This window comes from Podarcis vaucheri, assembly GCF_965113315.1.
Source record: "Podarcis vaucheri genome assembly, chromosome: 1".
Lineage (NCBI taxonomy): Eukaryota > Metazoa > Chordata > Lepidosauria > Squamata > Lacertidae > Podarcis > Podarcis vaucheri.
The window spans coordinates 12,462,044-12,487,832 of NC_138759.1; the positions used below are offsets into that span (position 1 = coordinate 12,462,044).

At 43.8% G+C, this 25,789-nt stretch overlaps 1 protein-coding gene across 2 annotated transcripts in view; it reads left to right on the forward strand.

Moving 5' to 3' along the window:
- The first annotated feature begins 2,308 nt into the window (after positions 1-2,308).
- Positions 2,309-25,789, forward strand: part of JAG2 (jagged canonical Notch ligand 2) — a 95,644-nt gene continuing 72,163 nt past the window's right edge. Inside the window, exons 1-2 of one of the 2 annotated variants that reach the window (XM_082216713.1) lie at positions 2,309-2,660; positions 3,529-3,849. In XM_082216713.1, coding sequence (XP_082072839.1) covers positions 2,580-2,660; positions 3,529-3,849 — 402 coding nt within the window. In that variant the 5' untranslated portion in view covers positions 2,309-2,579. The remainder of the gene's footprint in view (positions 2,661-3,528; positions 3,850-25,789) is intronic. The other variant, XM_082216714.1, reaches the window with a different exon arrangement.

Below are 25,789 nucleotides of genomic sequence, written 5' to 3' on the forward strand. Positions count from 1 at the left end.
GATTTTTGGATTACCCTAACCAGCAAGATCTGTTTGGCTCTCATTGTTTTTCTTGGATTGGCTAAGACCTTCCGGTTTTTATCTAAGCCACTTCGAGCCATGCAAGGGCAGATGTCATCTGTGGGTGGCATTTGACTACTCAAGAGCAGACCCACTGAAATTAATGAGCATGACTAAGTTCAGACCATTCCATTTCTGTCGGTCTACTCTGATCAAAGCTTAGTTGACCGCTACCCTAAATAAATGCACACTGGAGACTCAAGGGCAGATGTTTTGGACTACAGTAACCATCAGCCTTGGGAAGAGACTTAAAAGGCCTTAAGGTGCATGGAGTATACAGACCAGTGTGTCAGTGCCTGTAGAAATTCGCCTACTGTACAAAGGGACTTCTATCATTGCTTTCTCAATCTGGCCTCTGGCCCCTACGCACCTCTAGCATGTGGCCCTCAGAAGGCTGCTTAGAAAGGAATGCGGCCCTTCAACTGTAAAATAAGCTCTCCTAAAACAGAATTGATTTGTATGGCTCTTTTGGACTTTTGTGGTCCACCACAGAAGGTAGGGTCAAATCCTGCTGGATCTGTGTGCCCAAATAGTCAAGGAGAACAATGTATGTGCTGAAGACTCCCAGTGGTTGATCACACAGCCTACCTCCTTAAACACAAGCCAGACTTTCACTCTGGTTTAGAGTATTCCACCTTCGCACTTTTTCGAAAGGACTACAAACCTGCATTGAGTTACTTGGGAGATGGACCAACGGATGTCTCTCCAGAGTTGGCATCAAGGGTTTGGCGCAAAGAAGGACCCATATCCCCAGCACACCCGCTCCTCCTCTTTGCCATTGCATTGCAACCTGCCTGTTCCATCTTTCTCCTTCTCTAGCCAGAGGAGATGAGGAAGGTGAGAAAGGGATACTGGTTGCTACCACCAGCAAATTGCTCATTGGCTCCATCTGGCAAGCAGGCAGATGGAAGCAGCTGGTAGTCATAACACTGAGAGGGGGGGCTCACTGAGCAAGGGGGGGCCATTGAGGGTGTCTTGCTCAAGCCCCCTCCCCCAAAACTAGGACTGGGTTATTACTCACTGCAAGTCAGTGTTACCTCAGGCCATGCACTAAACGTCGCTACACTTTGGTAAGTGGGGGGGGGCATTCCTGTCTCATTAGGATCATTTTCTAATTTATTAGGCCAAGGCCCTCTTAGGAAAGGTGTCTGTACTTCTGCCAAAATGATAAACTTTGCAGTTTGATGGGGCTCTAAAATACTTTGTGGGCTTCCTCCACTGACCTTATTTGACACAGTGTGATATTCCTAATTCCCCCTATAAAGCCCATACTCCGATGCATGCTTACTTGGGAGTAAGCTTTATTATTGTACCAAGGGCCTTTCTTCCGATTCCTACTTTTCCTGCGGGGAGAGTTCCGCTGCTTCTTCGAGGGCTCGACACTTAAAAAATTCAGAGTAACAACAGTGAAACGAGACGTTGGTCGCTGGAGTTTAGAGGGGATCCCGGATCCAAAAATGGATGACCACCGCCTGGTTCAGGAGCCGATCTTAAGGCCCCTTGCGAGATAAGTTCTGGAGCAGGGGTGCCAACTTGAATAAAATATTGGGGTGGGCACATTATTGATCACAAGACGTGGCTCAAACATGCCATTTGAATCGCGATGCCCATCAACTTTTTTGAGGGGGGGCGGCCCAGCCAGCACAAATATTAGAGTGAACGAAGGGACCACGGCACCTTGTTAGGTATAAAGAAGCTTAGGATCGCGTTGCGCGCGCCACGCAACCATCAGCGCGAAAGGCTCTACCTGCACGCGCGAGAAATGAGAAAAAAAGAGAGAGGGCAGCCCCTTTCCCTTCTTGCTCCCTAGTTCGCGGGCGGCGGCGCGAGCCGACGTGCCGGGCGCAAGAAGGCACACGCCCGATCCGCACCCCCGTGCAGCCGCGCACGTGCTGGGTCGGGCCCGGCCCACGCGCAACAAGTGGCTTGCGCAACAGCCCGCCGCGGGGCGCACGGCGAGCGGCAGGTCGGCGGCTGCGGCGCCTCCGACGGCTCGCTGGGAAGCGCGCACGCTCCGGCGTCCCCGCCTTGGCCCGGCCTTGCCGCTCGCTCGCTAGCCCAGCCCTTTCGGGAGCCGCATGGCCACACCCGCCCGCCGCCTCCTCCTCCTCCTCCTCCCCGGGCCCTTCCCCCTCATGAATATGAAGGCCGTGGCGGCGCCGTCTAATGGGCAATGAAGCTGTCACTCCGGCACCTACTTGTTGGCTGTTCGCGCAGCAGAGGCGCACAGAGGAGCGAGCGCAGTGGCGAGGCTGAGCTGCCGGCGGACCCGCGCTTCCCTCTGGCTGCCGCTGCGGCTGCAGGAGCGCGCCAGGCGCCCGCCAGGATCTGCCCTGCCTCGTCCGTCAGCCCGGGGCTTTGGCGATAAGGAGCGGCGGCGATCTGCAGGCTCCGGCCGGAGCTCTCCACCTTGCGCGCGGCGCCCGCCCTGCTGCCCTTCCCGCCGCCGATGCTCCGAGCAGCGGCCGGTCGATGGATTGTCTTCCCTGATCGACGGCGTTCAGCTCGGGGTAGCAGGCATGCTGGATTCTGGCAGGCGGCACTGGGTTCTCCTCGCGGCGGCGCTTAGGCTGTGGCTGCTCCTAACTTTATGGGTGCAGGTAAAACAACGCGGTCTCTATTTTTTTTTGGGGGGGGGGGTTGCTGTCTTGCAAATAAAAGGGAACAGCGGGAAAGGGGGCAGAGAAGATCTTTATCGCAGCGCCCGCCTTACCTTTCTTCTTCAGCCGCCTGTGTTGCAGCGGGGATTGCCTTTTGGATAATATTCCCCCCCCCCCTAAGAGAGTGGCAATCTGGAGCGCACCCTTTTTGCGAAACTTAAGCCCGATCTCGCTTAAGGGGAAGAGGAGAGAGAGGAGAGCGTGGCTTCTGCTGCAGATCTCGGCCAGCCTCCCTTTCCAAACGCGTCGCTTCCAAGCCGGCGTGTTTGCTTTGGAAGAGCGCAGGCAAAGTTGCCGTGTGCAATGTTTGCATGGAGAATTTCGCTCCTCTTCTCTCTCCTCCAATTATGATTTATAATCTGCCCACCCGCGGAACGCTTGCTTTTTTTTTTTTTTTTTTGTTAAACAGAAAACAAAACCGGTTTGCATATCTCGGCTGGTCTCCCTTACGTCTGTATGAATCCCAAATCATTTTATTTGGGAGTTGCTTATTTCAGTTGCAAATGGGAACATTCTGCAGTTCCCTTGCACGGCTTGTGAATATTTCCCCTCTCTCTATTGCCACAGCTAGCCGGAATTGCGGCACCCTGTCGTCGTCGTCCCCCAATAGCTCTCGATCTCATCTTTTAATAGCACCGTCTAGTTATAATAGTTTTTCGGGAAGCCTTGCTTTGCCGTAGGAAACTCCGGAGTGGCTGCTGGCTTGTAAATCTCCGCGCACTTTTTCTTCCCAAGACACTGTAGTAATGAGGTTGTATGTGTCTGTCACCCCCCCCCCTCCCCTTCCTTCCCTCTCCCTTATTTTTAGGTGTCCCAGTCCACGGGCTATTTCGAGCTGCAGATTAACTCGGTGAAGAATGTAAACGGAGAATTGTTGAATGGGGAGTGTTGTGATGGCATGAAAAAGCCCCAGAACCCGGACTGCGCGCGGGACGAGTGCGACACTTACGTGAAAGTCTGCTTAAAGGAGTATCAAGCCAAAATCACGACCACTGGAGCATGCAGCTACGGCTCCGGATCTACTCCTGTTCTCGGTGGAAATACTTTTTATCTCAACAACCGCAATTTTCATCAGGGGAAAAGTCACGACATGGGCAGGATTGCTATCCCTTTTCAGTTTGCGTGGCCGGTAGGTCAACTTTCCTTTTTTAAAAAAGACACAGTATATGTATATATATATATATATGTGCGCGCGTGTGGAGATTTGCTCATCATTAAGCAATAGGCATAAGTGGTTTTGTGCACGGTATATAGGCTATGCGCTGAATGGTGTGTGTGGGGGGGGAGAATTATTTGGATGACCTTCCCTTTGTGGCTAGCTGCAGTTCTGTAACTTGAGGTGCTTTTCCTTCCGCCCTCTGTGGTTTTATGCGAAGTGCAGGCAGGGACTGGCTCAACTTGAATCGCGGTTCATTGCTTGGAAAATGCGAGGCGTTTTATTCTAAATGACAGACGAGAGGCGCGCACTGATCGTTTTCTCTCCGCTGCTCCCCCGGAAAGGAGAAACGAGGAGCGGTTGTTTGTTTCTTGGGGTGGGGGGAGAGAGAGAGCAGCCCCGATGCCGCTAGGCTTATATTATGGATTTGCAGGAGGGCTTCCTCAGAGCAGCGACAGACAGTAGCAGACAAGTGACTTGCACCGCGCGGATCTGCAAGGATGTGGCAGCTGGTGGTGCAAATGGCTGGTTATTTACTGGGGGCGGGGGAATCGGGCAGTAGAGATTTTTTTCCAGGGAGCCCCAGGTGTTGGGGATAATGAACTCCTAGCAGCGTGTTGCATGGAAAGTGGGGGGGGGGCGATTTTGCCTAATAAAAAAAACCTGGGAAAGGGCACACCCAGAGGCATCTCCTCATAGGGGCGTGCCTGCTCCTCATAGGAGCAACTGCGAGCGGCGGGGAGGAGGAAGTGCGTTGCGTGACAGCCTCCTCCCCGCGCTTTGCAAGATCCAGGTGTGAGGGGCCGAGGCTGAGAGGGGGGGTACTGTAGATGCGAAGGTGCTGCTTGGCTTGCACGGGCTTTGATCCATACCCTTGGGTGTTTGGGGGCACAAGGCGCTGCTGCTGCGAACCCGTTGATTATTTTTGTTTTCTTTTAAAAAGGGGGGGGAATGCTGTAAGCAATTCCCGCCCGCTGTCCCCCCCCCCAAAATGGGGCGTGTATTTGCAAAATAAAAATAAAATGAAATGGTACCTTCTCCAGCAGGGGGCGCGTGCGGCTAGCCTTGCGCTCGTGCCGTTCAATTACATAGAATACATGCATATATAAAGTGCACAACACCATCCCGCTCTCAGTGCAATGCCTAGAGAACATAGGGCGGGGGTGCGTGTGTGTGTGGAGAGAAGTGTGCCGGCAGGGCGTGGAAAGAGGCGGCGGCGGTTTCGCAGTGCAAAGCAGCTGCGCTTTAGCCGCGGGCTACGGGGAAGCGCGGGGCGCGCGTGCTGCTGCTCGCTTAGGGCGCGAGCGGCTTGGCTCCTGGGACCAGACCTGGCGGGGAGGGCGGGGGCGGGGCGGGAAAGGCTCGCCCGCCTGGCGCGCGCCTCGGCAGCGACCGTTGGAGCGGGGAGGGCGCGAGAGGGAGCCGCCAGCCCCTCCCTCCCTCCCAGGCTCTGGGTTCAAGTAGTGCGCGTCGTGGCAGTAGGGCGCACTTCTCTGAGGGAGGAATTCTGTGGAGAGAGAGCAAGGCACCTCTTCTCAACTTGGGGTCTTTTCAGAATGCATCCCTCCGTGCCCAAAACCACATGAAAACCACATGCAACTGCCCCTGCCTTCTGATTTATTTATTTTTATAGGAGCAACCAGAGAGGCGCACGCCTAGTGAGGCAGTCATGGCACAGTGTGGTGGCCTACAGATGTAAACTTGGGGTGAATCTGTTGACATTGACACGCTACTGACTGACTTAAGGATGTTCGTCCCTGTGGGTTAGTCACATGCAAGTCTCTGAGCAAGTGCAGAGTGAATTGTGTCCGAAACGACGGCGAGCAGCTCGCTTTCTTCAGATGTTGGGTGGCAGGTGGAGGATGCCACCTGAAAATTTGTCTGAGGCTACAGGTCTCTCTTTTATGAATCTTAAGCCCGGATTGAATCTGCTTCTAAGTTTATCCATATGCACACAGCCGGGGGGGGGGGAGAGAAAAACACCCCAGTTTCTTCCTGTCAGAGGCCTGTGACTGACAGAAAACATCCTCAAGTCCAACAGCTGCTATTATTGCCACGATGTGTGATTAAGAGAGGTTATTCTTATCCGATGAACTTTGGCGTTTTGGCCATTAAATTACCAGAGTTTTGGAGGTTGAAGTTTGGCATACTTTATTTTGTGTTTATAAAATTTTGTTCCTTTTTAAATCTCGACCTGGTCTAAATGGGCAGACCATGTGAAAGCTCATGAGGGTTTGGATCTGCTCAATACCACATTTACACAACCTTGGGTTCCATGATTGAAGGAAAGTGGGGCTAAAATATAAGTAAACGTTCATGTGTGACTCGGAGTTTTACTATGTCTTCCCAAAAAAGTGTGCGTATCAAGTACACAGCAACTGTATGGGTTTTTTTAATTGCCATTTTCAGCCTCTCAACAGCTGTGTGATAGTCCATTTCTCATCAGCTGGTGTGCACATGTGTCAGTCAAATAGACCTATGGAAATACTGGTAGACATGTAGTTTGGTCTTCTCTTGCTGTGTCCACGGGATGACATCGCAACTCCACAATAGCAGGTAATAGAACAAGGTGTGTCCTGTGTGCTACGAAAAGAAGTTGTCTAAAACATGTTGGTTGATCTTTAGAAGAGCTCTGGAATGGATTCCTCTGGACTCTTATAGTACATACTGTTAGCAGTAAGCCCAGCTCCCAAAGACAGACTGGTCAATGGTTTTGTATATATTGGAACACATCTTTTTCATGCTTCTAGATAGAAGTATGTTCTGTTACTTAGAGAATTTGCTTTGCGGACTCTGGGGGTGGGAGTTAGGCAACTAAGTGTTGTGGAAGAAACTTGATGGCAAGCTGTGTTCTAATAGTTCTAATTTCTGTTTTAATGGTTAAACTTTTAATGGGCATATTATATGTTTTAATGATGGATGTTTTATAGTTTTGATGAAGTTGTTTTACTGTGTATCTTGTACATGCTCATTATTATGCATCTTAATTATGGGTGGCTGTATTTTTGCAAGTGGCTTTATAGTTTACTTTGGATCCATTGCTCCCTGTCCGCTTCTCTGGAGCAGCAGAAAACAACCTTTCTCCCTCCTCTATGTGACATCCTTTTATATATTTGAACATGGCTATCATATCACCCTTGAAAAGAAAGATGGTATATAAATTCCAGTAGTAATGCTGTTTGTTAGGGGCCGGGCTCTGAGCTTAGAAATCTGAAGAAAGGATTGTGTGTTGAGTCGTTTCAGCGCTAACAAGTACAGGCCATGCCACCTTCTGTATTCAGCAGAGTGTATGTAGTAACTTGCTCAGTCTTGTAGCAGTCCTCTGGATAAACATGCAGTGGAGCTGATTGAGAGCAGCGCATCCGATATCCGTCTCCTACCCAAATATTTGTTGCTGGTATTCATTTTATGGATTGCTAGTCTGATTGCCATAGTCATTCTCTTTAAAGGGTATCTTGTTGAATAAGACTTGTGGTTGGCCTTGATATTGTCAGCAGAGGATACAGAAAGCGATTCAGAATCTTCACAATTATTGCTAAAAACAAAGAGTACAGTTTTCAAATTAGTGGGAAATCCAGGTCTTTATATGGGATAGCGCTTCCATTGCCAGGAGTATTGCAGTTTCTAATAAACCAAAATAGATGGTATTCGTCATAGCAGTTCTATTCTGTTGAATACGGTTTGGTGAATGTGATGAAAACCTGTTAGGTTGCCTGCTACATTAGTAGAATTGCCAAATGCACTGTGTGCCATACGTGCCCTTACAAATTTTAAGAAGCTGTAGTTCGGTCTAGAGACTGAATGTGTACCCCTCATGCCTTTCATGGGGGAGTTCATGTAGCCAGGGGTGGGGGAAGCAAATAATCCCACCGATAAAGCTTCTTATTCCCCACTCGGCAAAGTCCCATCATGTTGTAAGACAGGCATAGCTTAAGAATTTCTGAGATCATCTTCCTAAGTCTCAGCTCCACCTATCCACACTGTTCATAAGCAGTAAACGGGAAGATAGCTATACCTCTACAGCTCTACTATGGAATACCTTTGCACTGCAGTTACTTTCTGCACATTCTAAAGAAATATCCCAGAACCCAAGCATACCTGTTGTCTTGCTGATATCCTGTACATATTAACTGTGTTTGTGCCTTAGAATGCACCATTACTCTCCTGTAATAGCCCACTGAAGATTAAGCTCAGTAGTGGGCAACAACTGATCCAAGTCAGAAATCCCTGAATGGCCTTTGTGGAAGCCTAAGGCACCCTGGGAAATAGACAGAATAGCCTTTTTGTAGAGCAAGTGATTTGCATTCTCTTGCACCTGCACACTTTGATTATGTAGGTGCCACAGGATGTCATGCTCATCGGGGCTAGGATGAATTTAGCATTGAAAGAGAAGTGTGTTGTTGAGAAGTGTTGTGTCTTTGTACCTGAATACTTCAAAGTGGTGAAAATAAGTCTTGTTTGCCTAATCTTAACTTTGTTCCTCCTCTGTATTTTTGAGGACTTTAACAGAACTATAACCCTAATTCATGATCTCCAACAGCCCCCAACCTGAGTCCTCATTTGCAAGGTGATCCAGGTGAGGAGAGGTGCTGGCTCATGTTGCTTCTGTTTCAACCCCACTGAAATGGAAACAAGCCCAGTTGCTCCTCTTCCCAAATTTTCTGATCTGCACAGAAGGCATGGGGTCTGCTTTCACCTCCTGCAGTGCTTTCCAGTGGGCACTAAGTGGCATGGATTTCTCTTCCAAAGCTTGGGCTGCACCACAAGCCTCGTCACCTTCTGTAATGCTGGTATGAAAAGGAAATACCTTTCCCTAGTGCTGTTGAATTCCTGGAGAACTTGCAGGAGCAGATCGCCACTATTAAGCAGTTTAGGGGGTTCCTTAGAGCATTTAACTCAACTGGTTATTGTATTGCCATATTTGTGTCTTATGTTTGTTTATATTAACATTTAGCCATTAAGGTTACGTTTGTCCCTTGGTCTGTGTTGACTATGACTACAGCTATTGCAGATAAATGAATATAGAACAGGCAGCCTCTTAGATACCAGAGTCCCAAATTCTTTGGACTAGTCTGGAAAAATTGGTGTATTATTGCAGCTACTGTACTTCTTGTATGATTTCTGAGTTTTGTTCCCTATCTTCTTTGTAATTCAATAAGAAATATTGAAACTGCCTTTGGATCTTTTGTTTCCTTGTGCATAATGTTGCAGAAACACTTATTCCTAAACATTTGATGTATACCTTCTTCCCTTTGATCTTACCCCTATTTGATTTCAAAGAGACTAGTGCTACATTTATGGTTGTAGGTCTAGTCAACAGAGTGGTATAGAACAGCATTTAATTCTTGCATGGTGCAGCCAGCTACAGAAAATTCCCTTTCTTCAGCTTGGATAGAGCCTACCCTCGGCTCTGATGCTAAAACCTCCGCAGTTAATCTAAAGCACATGTGTGTTTTTATTTTAATCCTGGCTTGTAAATCACCGTTTGCCTGGTCACCTGTGGAAAGTATAGTGCATTCACCCAGGCAGATTGCTTGCCATTTCTTTTCCTTCTCCTGTCCTCCAGGCTGTTGGTATGCTACAAAATAATTTACATGGGTATAAGTTGGCAAGACGCCATTATATTTGTAGGTGAGTAACTCGGTAGACTTACTAAAAGGCTTTTATTATGTCTGAAAGGTGTTTGCAATGTTTGAGGCTGTCATTCCATGCAGATTTACTTAAGGATAAGTTCCCAAGTGACACTTCCTTCAGGGATAATACATCAGGGTCCGGCTCCCAAGTTATGCATCTAGAACAGTTAACTCTCAGCTCTTCAGATAGTGTTGTGCTTAGAACTTCTACCAGCCCTAGTGAGTAGGGCCAGTAGTCAGGGATGATGGCAGATGCAGTCCTGGCTCCTTGCAATTCATTTCTGTTTTACAGTCCTGCACAATCCGGTGCTGTTGGCACCTTGGCTGCCTTGCTGTACAGCTTTAACTTTAGATAATTTATGTGTAAGTTTAAAAGCACATGTCTCAATACTGATCCTTGAGGGGTCTAACTTCTTCCTTCATTTAAGTTGCAATCCTAAAAAATCCCATGGATTCAGCAGAATTCATAAGTAAGCATTCTTTATGTTGCACTGTCGGTGATGGTGTGCTCTTTTTCTGTTGTCATAAATCCAAAGCCTTTAGCTGTTGAAACGTCTTGATCTCTTTAGAAGTGCTTAGACTGCTACCTTGGGGAACATTCTGTCGAAATCTGGTAGAGTGAGTCAGGTGTGGTTTGTATATGCAGCTGTCCTTTCATTACCGCTCTTCCATGCTCATTGCCCTAAACTTCGTTTAAAGTTTTCTTGCTTGAAAAGCTTTAACTTTAATTGACACTTTATTAGCTACTATACAAACACTGCGGACAAACTGTTAGATAAGCAAATGACTAAAACCGGCTCTTAGAACACCACACTGTTGGTTTACTATGGTTTAAATGTAGCTTAAATGTGACTTGATCTAAAATCAAAGCTTTAGTTGCTTTTTAGTTTCTTGGTTTTCACAAACCTTTCAAGTGAAGTTAATGGTCCTGCAAATGGCTTATAGTTTGAAAGCTATATGGCTTCTGGTTTCATAGTTGGCACAGAACTTTACTGAATGGCAACAATGCAATCTTCTTTTATGTTAGTTCCGTACTTGGCAGGCAAAGAGTTTTCTGGGAATTTCTGGACCTCAATTGCTAGGGAATGCATTTTTTAAAAAAAAATGCTGTCAAGATCTTCACAAATTTCACTAGAATAAAAGTTGCTATAGCAACCAGTAAATGACATGCTGCCTGATACCAGCACTTAATTAGGGTTGTTTATCCTTTATTTTGTGTAATTTGGCTTTTAACATCCTTTCTTCCCTATTGAGAGGAACCTCTTAATCTTAAGGGCATGTTCTATTTGGTATTACCGGTATCTGTATTTGAGTTGGTGTTCATAATTCAGGGGGTCTGATATATCACTAATAATTTGAATTACCCCTATCATTAGATACCCTTTTTGCAAGGGATACATCCAGCATTTGTATTGTTTTCAAGGACAAGTAAAGGGTTGCTCAAGAGAACCCTTGGAGCACTTGGCTTTTACTACTGTAAAATTCCAGGGCTTACTCTTGTAAAGGTCAGAAACGAGCTTGTTGTCTTGTTCCATTTAACAGGTTTCTTCAAGCCTGCACATTCCTCTTAGATCATCCATACAATAGAACACATCCTCTGACTCAGGTTAACGTGATGCTAACAGAGTGCAGGAAAGATGAAGGGGCACAAAGCCAGAGGTGCCTAAGGGGCAAGGGATACGTTTTAACAAAGCCACATGACTCAAGCCAGCAGCATCATGAGATGCAAAGGGAGCTGGAGGTAGCATTTTACAAGTTGTCAGGCAGTTTGACATGAGAGAGGATGGTGGGGTGAAAAGGGGAACCTTCTCCAGTGTGCAGAATGAAGCAGACCAATATTCTGTGTACTACTATAAACAGCTTCACTGGTATTGTGTACAGCAATATTAATTATCGCTATCTTTCCTGATAAAATCTTAAGATTGGATTTACTGTCTTTTATGGCTTTTACTTAACCTCTGTTTGGCCTTCCATTCATGATTGCCTTGTACATTCATTCTGATGAGTAATAACTCTTTTGACAAGTCTTTCTAGATGCATTGCATTACAATTAATAGAAATGGGCCATAGGATAGTTTGGGTCTGCACAGCCAGCCCCTAGGTTCCTTCACCTCTCTTGGGTCATTTAGACAAGTGGGCACCTATCAGTCACATGGTATCACAATGACGACAGGTCACCCAAATTAACATTTTTCCTTAGTGGGTATGATAGAGCCATGGCTGCAAAGGAAGATCCTTTGCATTGCCAGCTTCAGTTTAACATCAAGTGTGGGCAGGTGGACATGGTTTGGGGAAAACTTTATTATGGGCCAGATTGGGACCTGTGCTAGGTCTAATTTGGCTCACAGGCACTGCTATACAGTATAGTATTCATTCTTCCCTTTTTATTCCTAAAGTATTTTTCTCCTGGCTGTTATTACCAGTTGGAGGGTGTCTGAGCTGTGAACCCTTTTTTCTATTTACTTATCTGATGACAAAATCTTATGATTGCATACTGACTACCTTTTCAAATCTTCTATAAACCATTGCCCTCTTTTTCTAGCTGCTACAATCTCTCTCTCCCTTGAAAATTCAAATAGGTGGTATTTCCTCACCAAATACCCTGTGCCGGGTATGCTTTGGTGGGGTTTCTACTATGTGAGAAACTTTATGTTCAGAGTCCTTTAACTGCTAGATTTCTCAGTCTTCATGCTTGTCTAATGTGTCTCAACTACATGGGAACCAAATGTCAAGTTTCTATGCACTTTAGCAATTCTCTTAAATGAAAGTTGACGGTTCTTTTTCAGCTTCAGCGCTGCTAAATATTCTATTTGAAATCAAGGGGGAAACAGATAATAGGGCTGTTTAGCCCCCAATTTTAAACTGCTTTTAATGCAGCTCTTTGAAAAGACCTTAAATTAAGAAGATAAACATTTGTATTCTGTGCATCACAGAGCAGATTTCACCAGCAAAACTGAGTCCTTTTTAAGACTATAATTTCACATTTGTGTATTCTTCACAGCTTATAGATTCCCAAAAAGTGCATAGAAACTGAAAATATCTGGAGGCTTTAACTTACCTTGTGTGATCACATATTCATTATCATTTATGTTTAGAACCATCAGAATGAAGATAATGAATTTCAGTGAAGAGAAAGAGCATGAATGCTCCATGTTCCTAACTCTTCTATGACCCATCTCCAAAGATCACTTAATAAGAGATAACCTTTGCAAATGGATAGGGCTTGGTATGAGAGAACCACAGGTCTATGAGAATATGACACACATGGTCTATAAATATGACTTTTGCAAGTCATATCCACGTAGTAAAATTCTTGTTGGAGCTTGGAGTAACTGAGGATCCACTGGAGTTGTGTGAATCTGAACACAGAACTCTTTCAGTAATAGCTCATGTTTAAGTAACAGATTTGCATGTTTTCCCTGGATGGATGTGGTGGTGATGGTTGTTTAGGTAAGCATCTAAATTTCTTTAGCAGCCTGGTGGCTTCTTTTCAAAATAGGAACACGTTCTCTCCTTCCAGTAATAAGTAGGGATAATTGAGCTTTTCCTAAGTTTTCATTTTCGTTGCAGCAGTCAGCTCCTCATTGTAACGTGGCAATTGGAAATTATATTGTAGTTCTAGAAATTAGAAAATTGACTCTTCTGCATAGGAATGAAAGATTGGGAGTACAAAGGAAGGGATTAAATAAATTGCAATTCTCAACATGGGCACTAGTGACATCCTTTTAAGTGGGAACAGTATGGTGTTTATGCTTGTGTCCTCTTGCTGAACTTAGATAGTGGCTTCCAGTATCACAGAAGTTACTTCATTTCCTCCCTGAAGTTTCCCATTTGTTCCTAGATTTCAAGTAGGAGTCTTCTGATGCGTCTTCATTGAAGGACACGTGTAGGGGAGATTTAACCCTCATCCTTGTACTGCTCTCAGGTTTTTTGAAAAATGTAGTAACTTTTAAAAGCATACACCAATAAGCTGAATTATGTCAAAAGAGTATGAAGACATTTGCAACACCTTACTAAGATACTTCATAGGATCTAGGTAGGATTGTGTACGTGCAGAAAATCAACACGTTAAAATAAAGTGGTACTGGTAATGATGAAAGAAGGAGCAAAGGTCAGTGGTCACGATGATGAGCATTTGAGACATTAGTACATAAGCAAGGTGAAGTATGGAAACGCACATTAAGATACTAAATTATAATGAAAAGAATCTGAGTAAATCAGCATAAGTTGTATAAGGAGCCGGCTGCTAAAGTCACTTAATGTTATTCAGTATCAATAAACAAAAACTGGCTGCTCTAGGCAGGTCAAAGGCAATTCAGAAATCCTGGAACTTGTTCAAGCATGTGTAGAGTATCTTTGCCAGATAGAGAAACAACAGCTGGTCCTGCACATCTGCAGTTTCAGAAGACAAAGCTTCTAGTTTGTGGTTGAGATTTGTGGCTGCTTGTTGGGCACATCAACATTACGTCTAGATTCATTGAAGCTCCTTCTCTTGCATGGAATAGACGTTTCTTGTCCACATATACACCTAGTGATATTTACATATGGAGGGGGAAAGTATGGCTGCTTTGTTGAAAGATACTCATTGGGGTCTGATGGAACCCTCAAGGACCCTAAAAGCTCAGCATAATTATCATCCAACCTCTACTTAAAGACTTCCAATGAAGGAGAGTCCACCGCCTCTATTGGGAAGCTGTTCCATTGTCTCTTACCGTTGGAAAGTTCTTCCTGATGTTTAGTTGGAATATCCTTTCTTATAAATTGAATCCATTAGTTTGAGTCCTTTCCTCCAGAACAAGAGAAAACAAGCTTGTTTCATCCTCCATGTGACAGCCCTTTAGATATTTGAAGATGGCTATCATATGAGTCTCCTCTTCTCCAGACTAAACTTACTCAATTTCCTCAACTGTTCCTTGGTTTCCTGACACTTGATCATTTTGGTCGCCCTCCTCTGTACATGTTTCAGCTTGTCAATATCCTCCTTAAATTGTGGCGCCTAGAACTGGACACAGTATTCCAGGTCTGTCCAAGGCAGAATAGAGCAGTACTATGTCTTCCCTTGAGCATAACACTAGACTTCTGTTGATGCAGCCTAGAATAGCAGTAGCTTTTTTTTGCCGCTGCAATCATACTGTTAACTCATGTTCAGCTTGTGGTCTAAGACCGCTAGATCCTTTTCACATGTACTACAGGCAAGCAAGGTGTCCTCCATCTTACATTTGTGCAGCTAGTTCTTCCCACCAGACTTTGCCTAATCTATCACCCAGCATATCATTACAAGCTTTCACTTATGAATTTTTTATTATTAGCCATGCACCTTAAGAGGCTATATACTACGTACAAGCACAGTTTGATCATTCCTCTCTTCACAAAAGTACCCTAAGATTGTACCCTAAAGCCACTCCCAACATAAGGAGGGGGGGTTACGGGCTCACGCCCCCATCTACACTCTCGCGGGGCCCCGCGGGACTCAAGGATTCCCTACCTCATCAATATTCATCACTCACTGGGCCAGCCAATTGGCTGGCGGCAGAGGCGGGCTTACTAGGTGGCATTTAAGGTCGGGGCAGCCCTGGCTCACCCCTTTTCTTTCCTTCAGCTGCTGCGGTTTCCCACCCACCCACCCTCTAGGTTTGCATTTGGACTTTGCTATGTGCTTCGGCTGGTCGCCGCAAGGGGCCTGGTAGGAGTTTTTCCATTTGGCTAATTGGCTGTATTTTAGAAGCAACTTGGTTTTTTCGCCTACCTCGTAGCAAAACGTCACAACACCTTTGGTTTGGGCGGTTAGGCATTGGCAGGGGTATTGTTATGCAAATGAGTTGGGGGGGGAGGAACGTCATCACCTCCCCCAAAATCTTGAAGGGTAGTTCATTAAAGGACTCCGGGGGGCGTCGCCTCATCTGAAACCTATGGAGGCTAGGGCCTAAAGCGCGCTCCCGAGCGTAACCCCTCGGGGAGCGCCTAGGGATGTGCATCTCGGGGGCTCCCCCTGTTGGTGCTTAACCCTTCCCGGTTAAGGGATAGGGCCAGTGCCTAAAGCCAATACCGCTCATACCTGTAATCAATAAAGTTGTGGCCATTTTTCGCCCATTAACCATAATTCTGGTGTCCGGTGTCTTTATTCCATCTGTGGGAGGGGCAGGAATTGCCACGCAAACAGCCTCGGCCCAGTCTACCTGGAGTGTCTCCACCCCCATCGTTCTACCCATCCACCGAGGTCCAGCGCCGAGGGCCTTCTGGCGGTTCCCTCACTGTGAGGTTGCAGGGAACCAGGCAGAGGGCCTTCTCGGTAGTGGTGCCTGCCGTGTGGAACACCCTCCCATCAGATGTCAAAGAAAGAAACAACTATCTGACTTTTAGAAAACATCTGAAGGCAATTTAGGGAAGCGTTTAATAATTGGTGAATTACTGTATTTTAATATTTTGTTGGGAGCCGCCCAGATGGGCGGGGTATAAATTATTGTTGTTGTTGTTGGTTGTTGGTGGATAGTTTCACTTTAAGATGCCAGATTTGTAACAGAACTTAGTTAGCAATCCTGGCATGTTTGGGAAGAAGCAAGCCACACTCCTGGATTGAGTCATAACATGAAGCTGTTGCCTTCCTTGTTTCTTCACCTGATTGTGTGAAAGGAGGAACAAAACAGGAGGAGCAGTCAGGCAGTGTGTGCAGCACTATTCATACCAAGGTTCTTCACTTGTCATTTTATGCAAATGTGCCCATTTCCTGTAAATGGAGATGTGCTAGGAAGTCAATGCCCCGCTTCCTGCATAAACTCAAGAACATAATAACATGGGAATGTGTGGCATTATGTTTGTATGCTGAATTGATGATGGAAGCTTCCTGTTGAGTTTGGGTGGCAAAAAAAAAAGCACCCGTATTCTTTACATCTTTACAAGTTACTGTTTGCCATCAGTTTTGTTCTCGAAGAATCTAGACTCTGGTGGGTTAACATATTTGCATTTTTAGATCTCCTCCTTTTCTCTATATACACTGGGTTTCTGTTGTGTGATGTTTTTACTGACCATACCCTATTTGGATATTTCTGGCTTCTTTACTTGCCTTGCCATGGTTATGGTTAGATTTCTCTATAATACATCTTTTAAAAAAGTTGTCTGATGTCCGCACTCCTGTAAGATCAAAGGTGTGCTTTATGGCCAGTGTTTGGATTTCTAACTGCTTTTCTTTGCAAAGTTTAGTGAATACAGAAGTACACTATCTACAAAGCAGGTTCAGTTGGACATTCTGACTTCTACTTTGTGCTACTGTAAATTAAATAGATTAAACTGCACCATATAAATATGTCTTAAATCCATGCAACAGTTTGAGTTGTTCTGCATTATATAATGTTCATGTAGTGCCACCTTAAGGCATTATACTACCCCGGGGGGTTACAGTCTAAAAATAGATGCAACAGAGAAACAGAGGCAGGGGTAAACAGTAGAGAGAACTAAAAGTGCATATATATTTGTAGGGTAGGCCATTATTAATCCCAACAATAGACATGTGTGCATACACTAACAGAGCATCGGTGACTTGCCAAAGGCCACCTGTTGAGTTGATGGCAAAGACAAGGGGTTGTATTTAACAAATGTTTTACTATTGAAATTAAAGGACCTCAGTTAATCATGTTCAATAATTTCAGTGGATCTTTTCTGAGCAAAATTTTGACTTTGGATTGCCAATGCACCAATATTGCAATGCCATTATACAAATTTATGGTGTGTTTCTATTTGGAGTACTGTATGCAGTTCTGGTCGTCTCACCTCGAAAAGGATATTGGAGAGTTGGGAAAGGTTCAACATATGAAAGGGCAACTAAAAGTGATCAAGGGAATTGAGCCACTCCATTATGAAGAAAGGTTGCAGTGCTTGGGACTTTTTAGTTTAGAGAAAAAGCGAATATGAGGCAACATGATAGAAGTTTATAAAATTATGCATTACATGGAGAAAGTGAAGGAAGAGAGAGAGAGAGAGAGAGAGAGAGAGAGAGAGAAGTCTCCCTTTCTCACAACACTAAAATTCATGGATATCCAGTGAAGTTCAATGTTAGAAGATATGAGATATGTAAAAGAAAGTGCTTCATGCAGCATTTAGTCAAACTATGGAACTCACTCCCCCAGGAAGCAGTGATGATTTAAAATTGGTTGGGAATTTAAGGTGGGTTAAATTGATGAAAAGAACGCACACTTTCACATTCTAGATTTTGGAAATGCAGCTGGAGAAACTTCCTGAGACCTGAGTTGCTATCAGAGTAGATAGTACAGAGTTAGATGGACCAAAGGTGTGCTACAGTACAAGACAGCATCATGTAGGTGGAAGAAATTGGAGGACTAGGGTCAAAATGATCTGAAGATGTGTGAAGAGTGATATTCAATAGACCTGCAACTTGTGTGCATTTAACTTGCACAATTGCAACTTTATGTGCTTGGTGGCTGGCCAGATGACATCTCACATATTAAATACATGCATGGCAGAGAGCTTAAAAGCTCTTTCCATGATGGGTATTCCCGCCTTGCTTGGTAGGCATGGCCTGCTCAGTGTGTCGGCTACAGAAAGATAGGGATGGTCACGTGAGGGTGGTTCCAGGGTTCTGAGTAGACATGGTTTGGGGTTTATGCTCAGTGCCCCAGAACGTAATGCCTGCACAAGTTATGAGTCTGCTGTACTCAAGTTTGGAAAATGACTCTAGTATTTAGAATAGCAGAACACAAAACAAGACAGGATCCAATTAGAATGGGCACCAAAATAGTGGATGAAGTTAAAATTGAAGTTCTAAGTAGCACATGTTATGGCAAGTAATCCTGGACTCATAATTTGTTTGCAAATTACCGGTAACGAGTTACTAGAGACACTTTTCTAGTAGAAAGCTCATTGAGCACTTTTGTCTTTGCATTGCGCATTACTGTAACAGACGCTTCGGGTAGAAATAATTAATTGGAATACTATTACGTGAATCTAATGGCCACTCATATTTAGAATGTTGTTTGCTTTCTTCTTCTTAATGATTAGAACTGTTGTTAATATACTCTCTCCAGTAGATGTACAGAGGCCAATTAAGTATCAAAGTATCTGTGTATGGGTAGGATTATAAACTTCACTGGTTTATGAAAGAGGTCCCCCCCAGAGTTTTTAATGTACACCATGCAATAAAACTTGCCTTCCACACTTTTATTTATTCTCTCAACTTGCTTACTATATAGACCATGGAGAAAACATTACCAGCAGGTCCCCTGAATTACAGTGTCTTGTTTTAGTAAATATCTTTTTTTTTTATAAAATTTTTATTAGTTTTACAAAGTTTTTTAAACAAACACACACATAAAAAGACATACGAACACGCATAGTTTCATAAAAATTTTTCATAAACCTCTTTTCTCGGACTTCCCCATACCTCCCCTTTCTGCATCCCAATGTTCATAGTTTTTTAGCAACTTCCAAATATTTCTTTCCAACCTCTGTCATGTTAATCTTTTCTTTAATCTAATCTTATATTACTGTAACCCTTTCTTTCTGAAAACCTCGACATTCTAGCATTCATCAAGTTTATAATAGTCCTTAAGATATATTTTAAATTTCTTCCACTCTTCTTCCGTCGTCTCTTTTCCCCGATCACAGATTCTGCCAGTCATCTCAGCCAATGTCATGTAGTCCATCACTTTGATCTGCCATTCTTCCAGGGTGGGTAGATCTTGTGTCTTCCAATACTTTGCGATAAGTATTCTCGCTGCTGTTGTAGCATACATAAAGAAAATTCTATCTTTCTTTGACACCAATTGGCCGACAATGCCCAAGAGAAAGGCCTCTGGTTTCTGTTTTAGTAAATATCTGCCTTAAATATTCATAGTCTCAGCTATGAAACTTTCAACCTGTAGCCTTGTTTTGGTTGCTGACTTGGAACTTTAATTGTTTTAAAGATGTTCACCCTGTTTTCTGCTGTTGGTTGTATTTTGGAGCTGTTCTAAGACCATGAAGTATGCTTTGAGGCTCTGACTAATTCTTAGCTAGCTGAAATCTATAGGGGTCCACAGAGTCTGACTTACTATCCCCCCTCCCCATAATCTTGCATTGTCCTGGAACTTGGCAGGTAGTAGTTCTGATTGCACGTATTGCTCTGACTGCATGTGTGACATATTTTACTATCTAATTTGAATGTATGCCATCAGTATCCAAGTTGGGAATCTACTGTGTCTAACTAAATAGCTCTTGTTGAGTCATGGATCGTGTGAATGTGGCTGGATTCTGGTCAGCTGCTTGCAGTTAACCCCATAAACCACAGTATATGTGGATAGTACACTTGTATATGAAGAGATATCACTCATTCAATAAGCTGCTGTGGCAAAGAGGTTGCTGCACTGTCGCTTGACAATTCATTAACGGTTAGTCATATTTCCATGAAATATTCACTGCATTGTTGCTACTACCCATGCCTAAAGCTTATCCTGGGGTTTGTGTATGCACATGTATAATAAATAGTGAAATGGAATATGAACTCGTCTAAAGGAATGTACTTTGAAGCTTTGAAGGGTTTGTAGGTGCCTGTTAGTATGATTCATCATTAAAATTCTGTAACCTTTTTACTGACCTACTAGCTTCTAGGTATAGGTGCTGGCAATAGCCTGACCTCATTCAAACATCACTTGGAACACCATAGTTAACTATGTTTTAAATGTGAATGTACAGTGTGTTCATGCACACTGCTGAAATTATGGAAGCTTCACTCAACTGCTACTGGGAAACGAGCTATAATCCAGTTCAGCATTTTGTCTGAATCTCCAAACAGACCGTCATTGGCCAAAGTCTCATATTAGCTTTCCACGAAATAAATCACAAGCCTGGTTTGGACACAACACTAAGCCAAACCAGGGCTTGTTTCCCAGCAAGGGTAGGGAATGAGTGAAGCACCGGCAATTTCGTACTTCCTGCATGTATGCCGCGTGTTCATACTTAAATGACAGTTTAATTGTAACACTGGTTTAAACTAGACCTGTGTTTTTGAGCCTTTGGCTCAGTGAATAAAACTGTTAATACGAAATCTTCTTTTAACTGGAAAGATCATGTTGGAGGACTGATAACTAAATTATAAACTTAGGCTTGCTTCATGGGGAGGTTGCTAAGAAACTGATGAATAGTCTCTAGAGTAACCAGTTATGTGTTGTCTGGCCAGAGGCATGAGCTTGCTCTCTGAAGACTTTAGCTCTCTTGCTGGCTCATAGCTTGCTTCATATCTAAGCACGCACCTAGCTTTGCATGTTTTAAGTAGCTTTACATATCTTTCTGAAATAGGAACCTCTGTTCCTTAATACTGATTCTGGAGCCTTAGTATTTAATGTTCAGCACTGTGTTTTTCATAACATAACTTGCAAAATCTAAGAAAAGATCTTGAGTTAAGAGCTAGAAAATGAGATGCTAAATTTAAAAATTTTAAATTTCTGCTAATGCAGAAACTACAGAACTGGAATAGTGTCTTCTTTTTTCCAATAATGCTCAGTGCTCAATCCTGCACATGCCACTTGCCTGCTGGAAATGATCCTTCTGATAGTTTTGGAAAAAGAAAGACTTTCAGCTGGAAAATGGGATGGAGCACAGTCAGTCTTCTTCCCTCTCTCCTCTTGCACCATAGTCTTGATCTGTGAGTGGGGGCTGCTCTGATCCATCACTGGGGGGGGGGGCAGTAGAGGAAAATAAACGGGGAATCCAAAGTATGTTCAGGCATGCTATTAAAATGATATTTAGTGGCTCTGTGCATATTGTAGAATCCCACTGATTTCAGTGGAGCTTATCAATGTGAGCTTTAGAGTCTGTCCAACTGAACCATGACTTCAACAGACCAGCTAGGTAGATTATATGGTTAAAAGGGAGCCAAGTATTTGCCCTGCAGATTGATAACACTCTTGTTCATCTGAGCCCAAGCCTAGAAATCCCTGTGAAAAGCAGACTGTGAGAAGATAAACTACAGCATGCATACTGGTGTTTTTCTGCAGCAAACAAATGGAAGACACACATCTGCTGTGGGACATAGCTGTGTACATGTAATTTGGCTTGCTGTGGGAAGTGCAAAGTTGCCTTAATCTTCATCTCTTGTAATTTATTCCCTGTGATCTAGAAATATGTACATTCAGCCCCATAGCTCTTCTAAATTATTGTGAGGTTCATCCTGGCTTTACTTCATCCTGCCAAATACCAATAAACTACTGACTTCACTTGTCCCATCTGCTTGCTTATCCATTGTTTCCCATCCCCTCAGTTAATGTCATCTTTTGTCCTTTCTGTTTAGAGCAGGCTTCCTCAACCTCGGCCCTCCAGATGTTTTGAGACTACAATTCCCATCATCCCTGACCATTGGTCCTTCTAGCTAGGGATCATGGGAGTTGTAGGCCAAAAACATCTGGAGGGCCGAGGATGAGGAATCCTGGTTACCTTATTGGCCCGAATATAAGCCACTAAATTTAGGGACTATTGAGACATGTTTTAGAGCCTAGATTTATTTATTTATTAGTTCTAGGAGTAAAATGTTGACACTTGCAGTTTGCCAGTATTTTAATACTTTTGTACATGCATGCATGTGGTATTTCAGTTCTGCATTCTGAATGAAGATGTAACTAAGTTAGAACAGCTTATGGTAACAGTAAATGGCATGCATGTAACTCAATATTCTGGATAGTTCTGTAACTTACATTGGCAGTAACAGATGGCTTCCTTTTTTAAGGTGCCCTAGTTGGAGGCATTGGTGGGACGCGGGTGGCGCTGTGGGTAAAAGCCTCAGCGGCATTAGATTGAAATGATCTTACTTAATTGTAGAACAAGATTTGTTAGCTACAGAAACAGTAGATCTCTATTGTTTCATCCCCTGTCCTGCTGTGCTGCTACTGAAGAACTATCAAATGTTCTGTGCTTCTGTGAATATATTACTGTTTGAATGACATGTGGCATTATTTCAGTCCTGCAAAGCATTACAGTATATTAAAACTGGAGTGAATGAAGCCTGGCACTGAACTTTTGTCCCTAGTAAAGTAGCTAGGAATGGGGGAGAAATTTTATTGAGTTCACACATCCATCCTTCAAAATTCACATCTCTTAATTTTACAATATGATTACCCAGCCAACTAATTGTGTACAAAAATGTATGTACTATTGTGCAGTGTAGATAAAACAATATACAGTAAAAGATAATATACAGAGATGTGATGTATTGGGGGAAATGAATACAAGTGTGTTGGTTAGGCAAAATTAGCACTAAAATGCTGGTTAATTTTCATGATGAACACATTTTAAATCTTGAACTTATGTGAAAATGAGCTGAATTTAAGATTGGAAAAATGAAAAACAAATCAACAGTCCCTAAATGTAATGAGTAGCTTAAATATAGTTCTAGACCTCACATGCCAAGTCCTTTAAAAAAAATTCATTCGTCTCCAGGCATGATGATACTTTGCTGTCTTAGAGATAACCCATCTCAAACCTGGAATGAATATTTGCTTTGGGAGACGCACTGTGTGTATATGAATGCCTTGTCCCAGTTGCACACAGGGTCTTCTGGGAATATCTTGTCTTGGTGATAATGCCTTTTCCACCCTAAGGTTCTTCCATGAGGAACACTGTGGGGAAGGCTAGCATTTTGTCAGTGAGGAACCAACTATTCGCATAACACATTCTGGATATGGTCTTAGTCAGACCTGGCACTTGAGACTATAACACTGCTTATTTGCTGTATATATTGATAAGCCAATAGTACCTTTTGATCTCCAGAAGTCTCTGCAGGGAAGCATGGAACTGTATGTTGGAATATGTGTTTTCTTCTCCATTCTCTCCTTTCCCCAATAACTCTGTAGTCAAGGGAACCCTGGGTTTTGTCAGTATACAGTGGTGCCTCGCAAGACGAAATTAATTAATTCCGCGCGTTTTTTCGTCTAGCGAATTTTTCATCTTGCGAAGCACGGTGTCGGAAAAGTTTTGGAAAAGCTTCAAAAATCACCAAAAACCTCAAAAAAGGCTACCACACCGCGTTCTATGAGTTGCTCCTCGAAGTCAAGTCGCAACTGTATTAACGGTGTTAAGAAAAAGGAAACAAACTTGCAAAAAACGCAAGACGTTTTCGTCTTGCGAAGCAAGCCCATAGGGAAATTCATCTTGCGAAGCAGCTCTAAAACCGCAAAACCCTTTCGTCTAGCGAGTTTTTCGTCTTGCGAGGCATTCGTCTTGCGGGGCACCACTGTAAATTGCTTTCACATTGTGTAATTGCAATGAGTATAATAGCACTGCCTGCTACTGCACAGCTCGCCAACACACACACACACACACACACCCCAGTGAAGGTGAGGAAAAGAAAAGTGGTGGGTGTTAGCAGTGGCAAAGCAGCACTGGGGTGTAGCTGTTGGAAAGTTGGCAGGGAGGTCAGTGAGCTGTTATTACACTGTAGTTTGCAGTGCCACCTGTCAGCAGACATGTGAACTACATGGTGATGACACCCTTAACAATCTTATTCTATATAGTGGGGGACTCTTCCTCCAGACAAGACACTGCTTGCTGAATTGTCCACCCAATCAAGAAATCTTCCCAGCTTCTCCCTTCTATTCTGTAGACCCATTTTCATCTTCATTCCCATATCCATGCCGCCTTCACCACCACCACCTTTTTTTTGAAACCCTTCTTACATGTAGACCAGAATTGTGGTTCCAGAATTGGCCTCCACAGTCACTTACAGACTCATTGTTAAAACCGTGCTTATGGAAGACAATCTTACTTGACAGCCCTCCTGCTTCAGCAGTTAATAGTCAGAGCAACCCTGGAATTGTCCATTTAAACTCTCCACCTTGCTTACCAGGCTCTGGGAAGCATAGGCTCTGGAGGCTCCATCAGGAGACCTTCCCAGAACCTGGTAAGCAAGTCTGAGAGCTCAAAAGCTCTTTCTGTAGGGGAAAACTTGGTGCATACAGAGCTTTTAATCTGTGCGATGTCAGCTGGCCAGCCACCAAGAGTGTGTAAAGCTGTGATCACACAAGTTAAATGTGCACATGCTGCAAGTCTACTGTATGTGGGGTGCTAGCTTGTTAATAATAACCTGTGTTTTAAATGACTGAATTGAATCTGGAGCTTCATATTGAAGACAATACATAGTAACAGTAGTAAAATAATATTTGGGGGAACTGAGAGGGAAAGGGGGTGGCAGCTGTTAAGGTTTGAGTAGAGCAAGCAGAGGGGAACATTGAGAGAAAAATGTGGTTTAAAACAAGGTTTGAGTACAGCAAGAAGAGAGTTTAGAGTTTGTTGTGCTAGCTTTTTGGAGTTGGCTTCTGTATTGTACCTACCTCTGCTATTTCTACTTGCAATTTTCTTGTAAAGCACCCCTCAGTGTTCCTCTCATTCCAGTCTATTCAAACCCTTCTTGTTGTTTTAAACCACCATTTCCCTCCTCTCAGCGTTCATCCCTTCTTCCTCCCATGTCACATCCACTACTACTGTGCAACCTTCCTTCTGTTTTGCGCCCCTTCCCTACCCAGACTTCATGCAAATGCAGGCTTGTGATGTGGCACTACAAAGATTCCAGCGAGGGCTGCGCAGTGATGGGCAGAGATAGACAAGCTAGAATGGAAATCATTCAAGGGAGAGGGGAGGCCAATTAAAGTGGACATCTTTTGCATCAGTGTCTGTGTCTTGCTTTCTGTTGCCTGATGGAATACTGTCACTTGTTTTTAAATTGCCTTACTCACCAGCATATCAGATTACTTGTATTGAGGTTCTGATGACAATATGTAAACTTAAAGGATTTTGTTTAATTGGTTTTGTTTACTGTAAACATGTTGTAAAAATTGTCAGTGCTATATAAGCCATTTCAGGCTAAATGAATGACCACTGGTTCTATATCATCTGAGTAGCTGACCCACTGTTTTTTGTCACAATTCTTTGCAAAGATAGGAGCGCATGAGATATGAGCATGCAGTGTGATTGGCGTTTCTGTTTGGAAACATTGTGAAGAAGATTGTGGGCTTGTGTGTGTGCTCACACAAACAGTTCATTTGGTTTACTAATGGTTTTGTTATTTAAGGCATAAGCATTTCTAAGTGGTGTACATAAAATACAGGGGGTGAAAGAAAAAAAAATCATCTAAAAAACCAGATATTACCTTAAAACGCTTCCTGGAAAGGGAAGTCTTTGTCAAGTGCCTGAAGTTAAGGAAGAAGGGTCCCTATCTAATCTCAGTCAGGAGAGCTTTCCCTAAACTTGGGCCCTACAACACTAAATGTTTGTCTTCTGGCAATTAGGAATCGCACATCCGAGCCAAG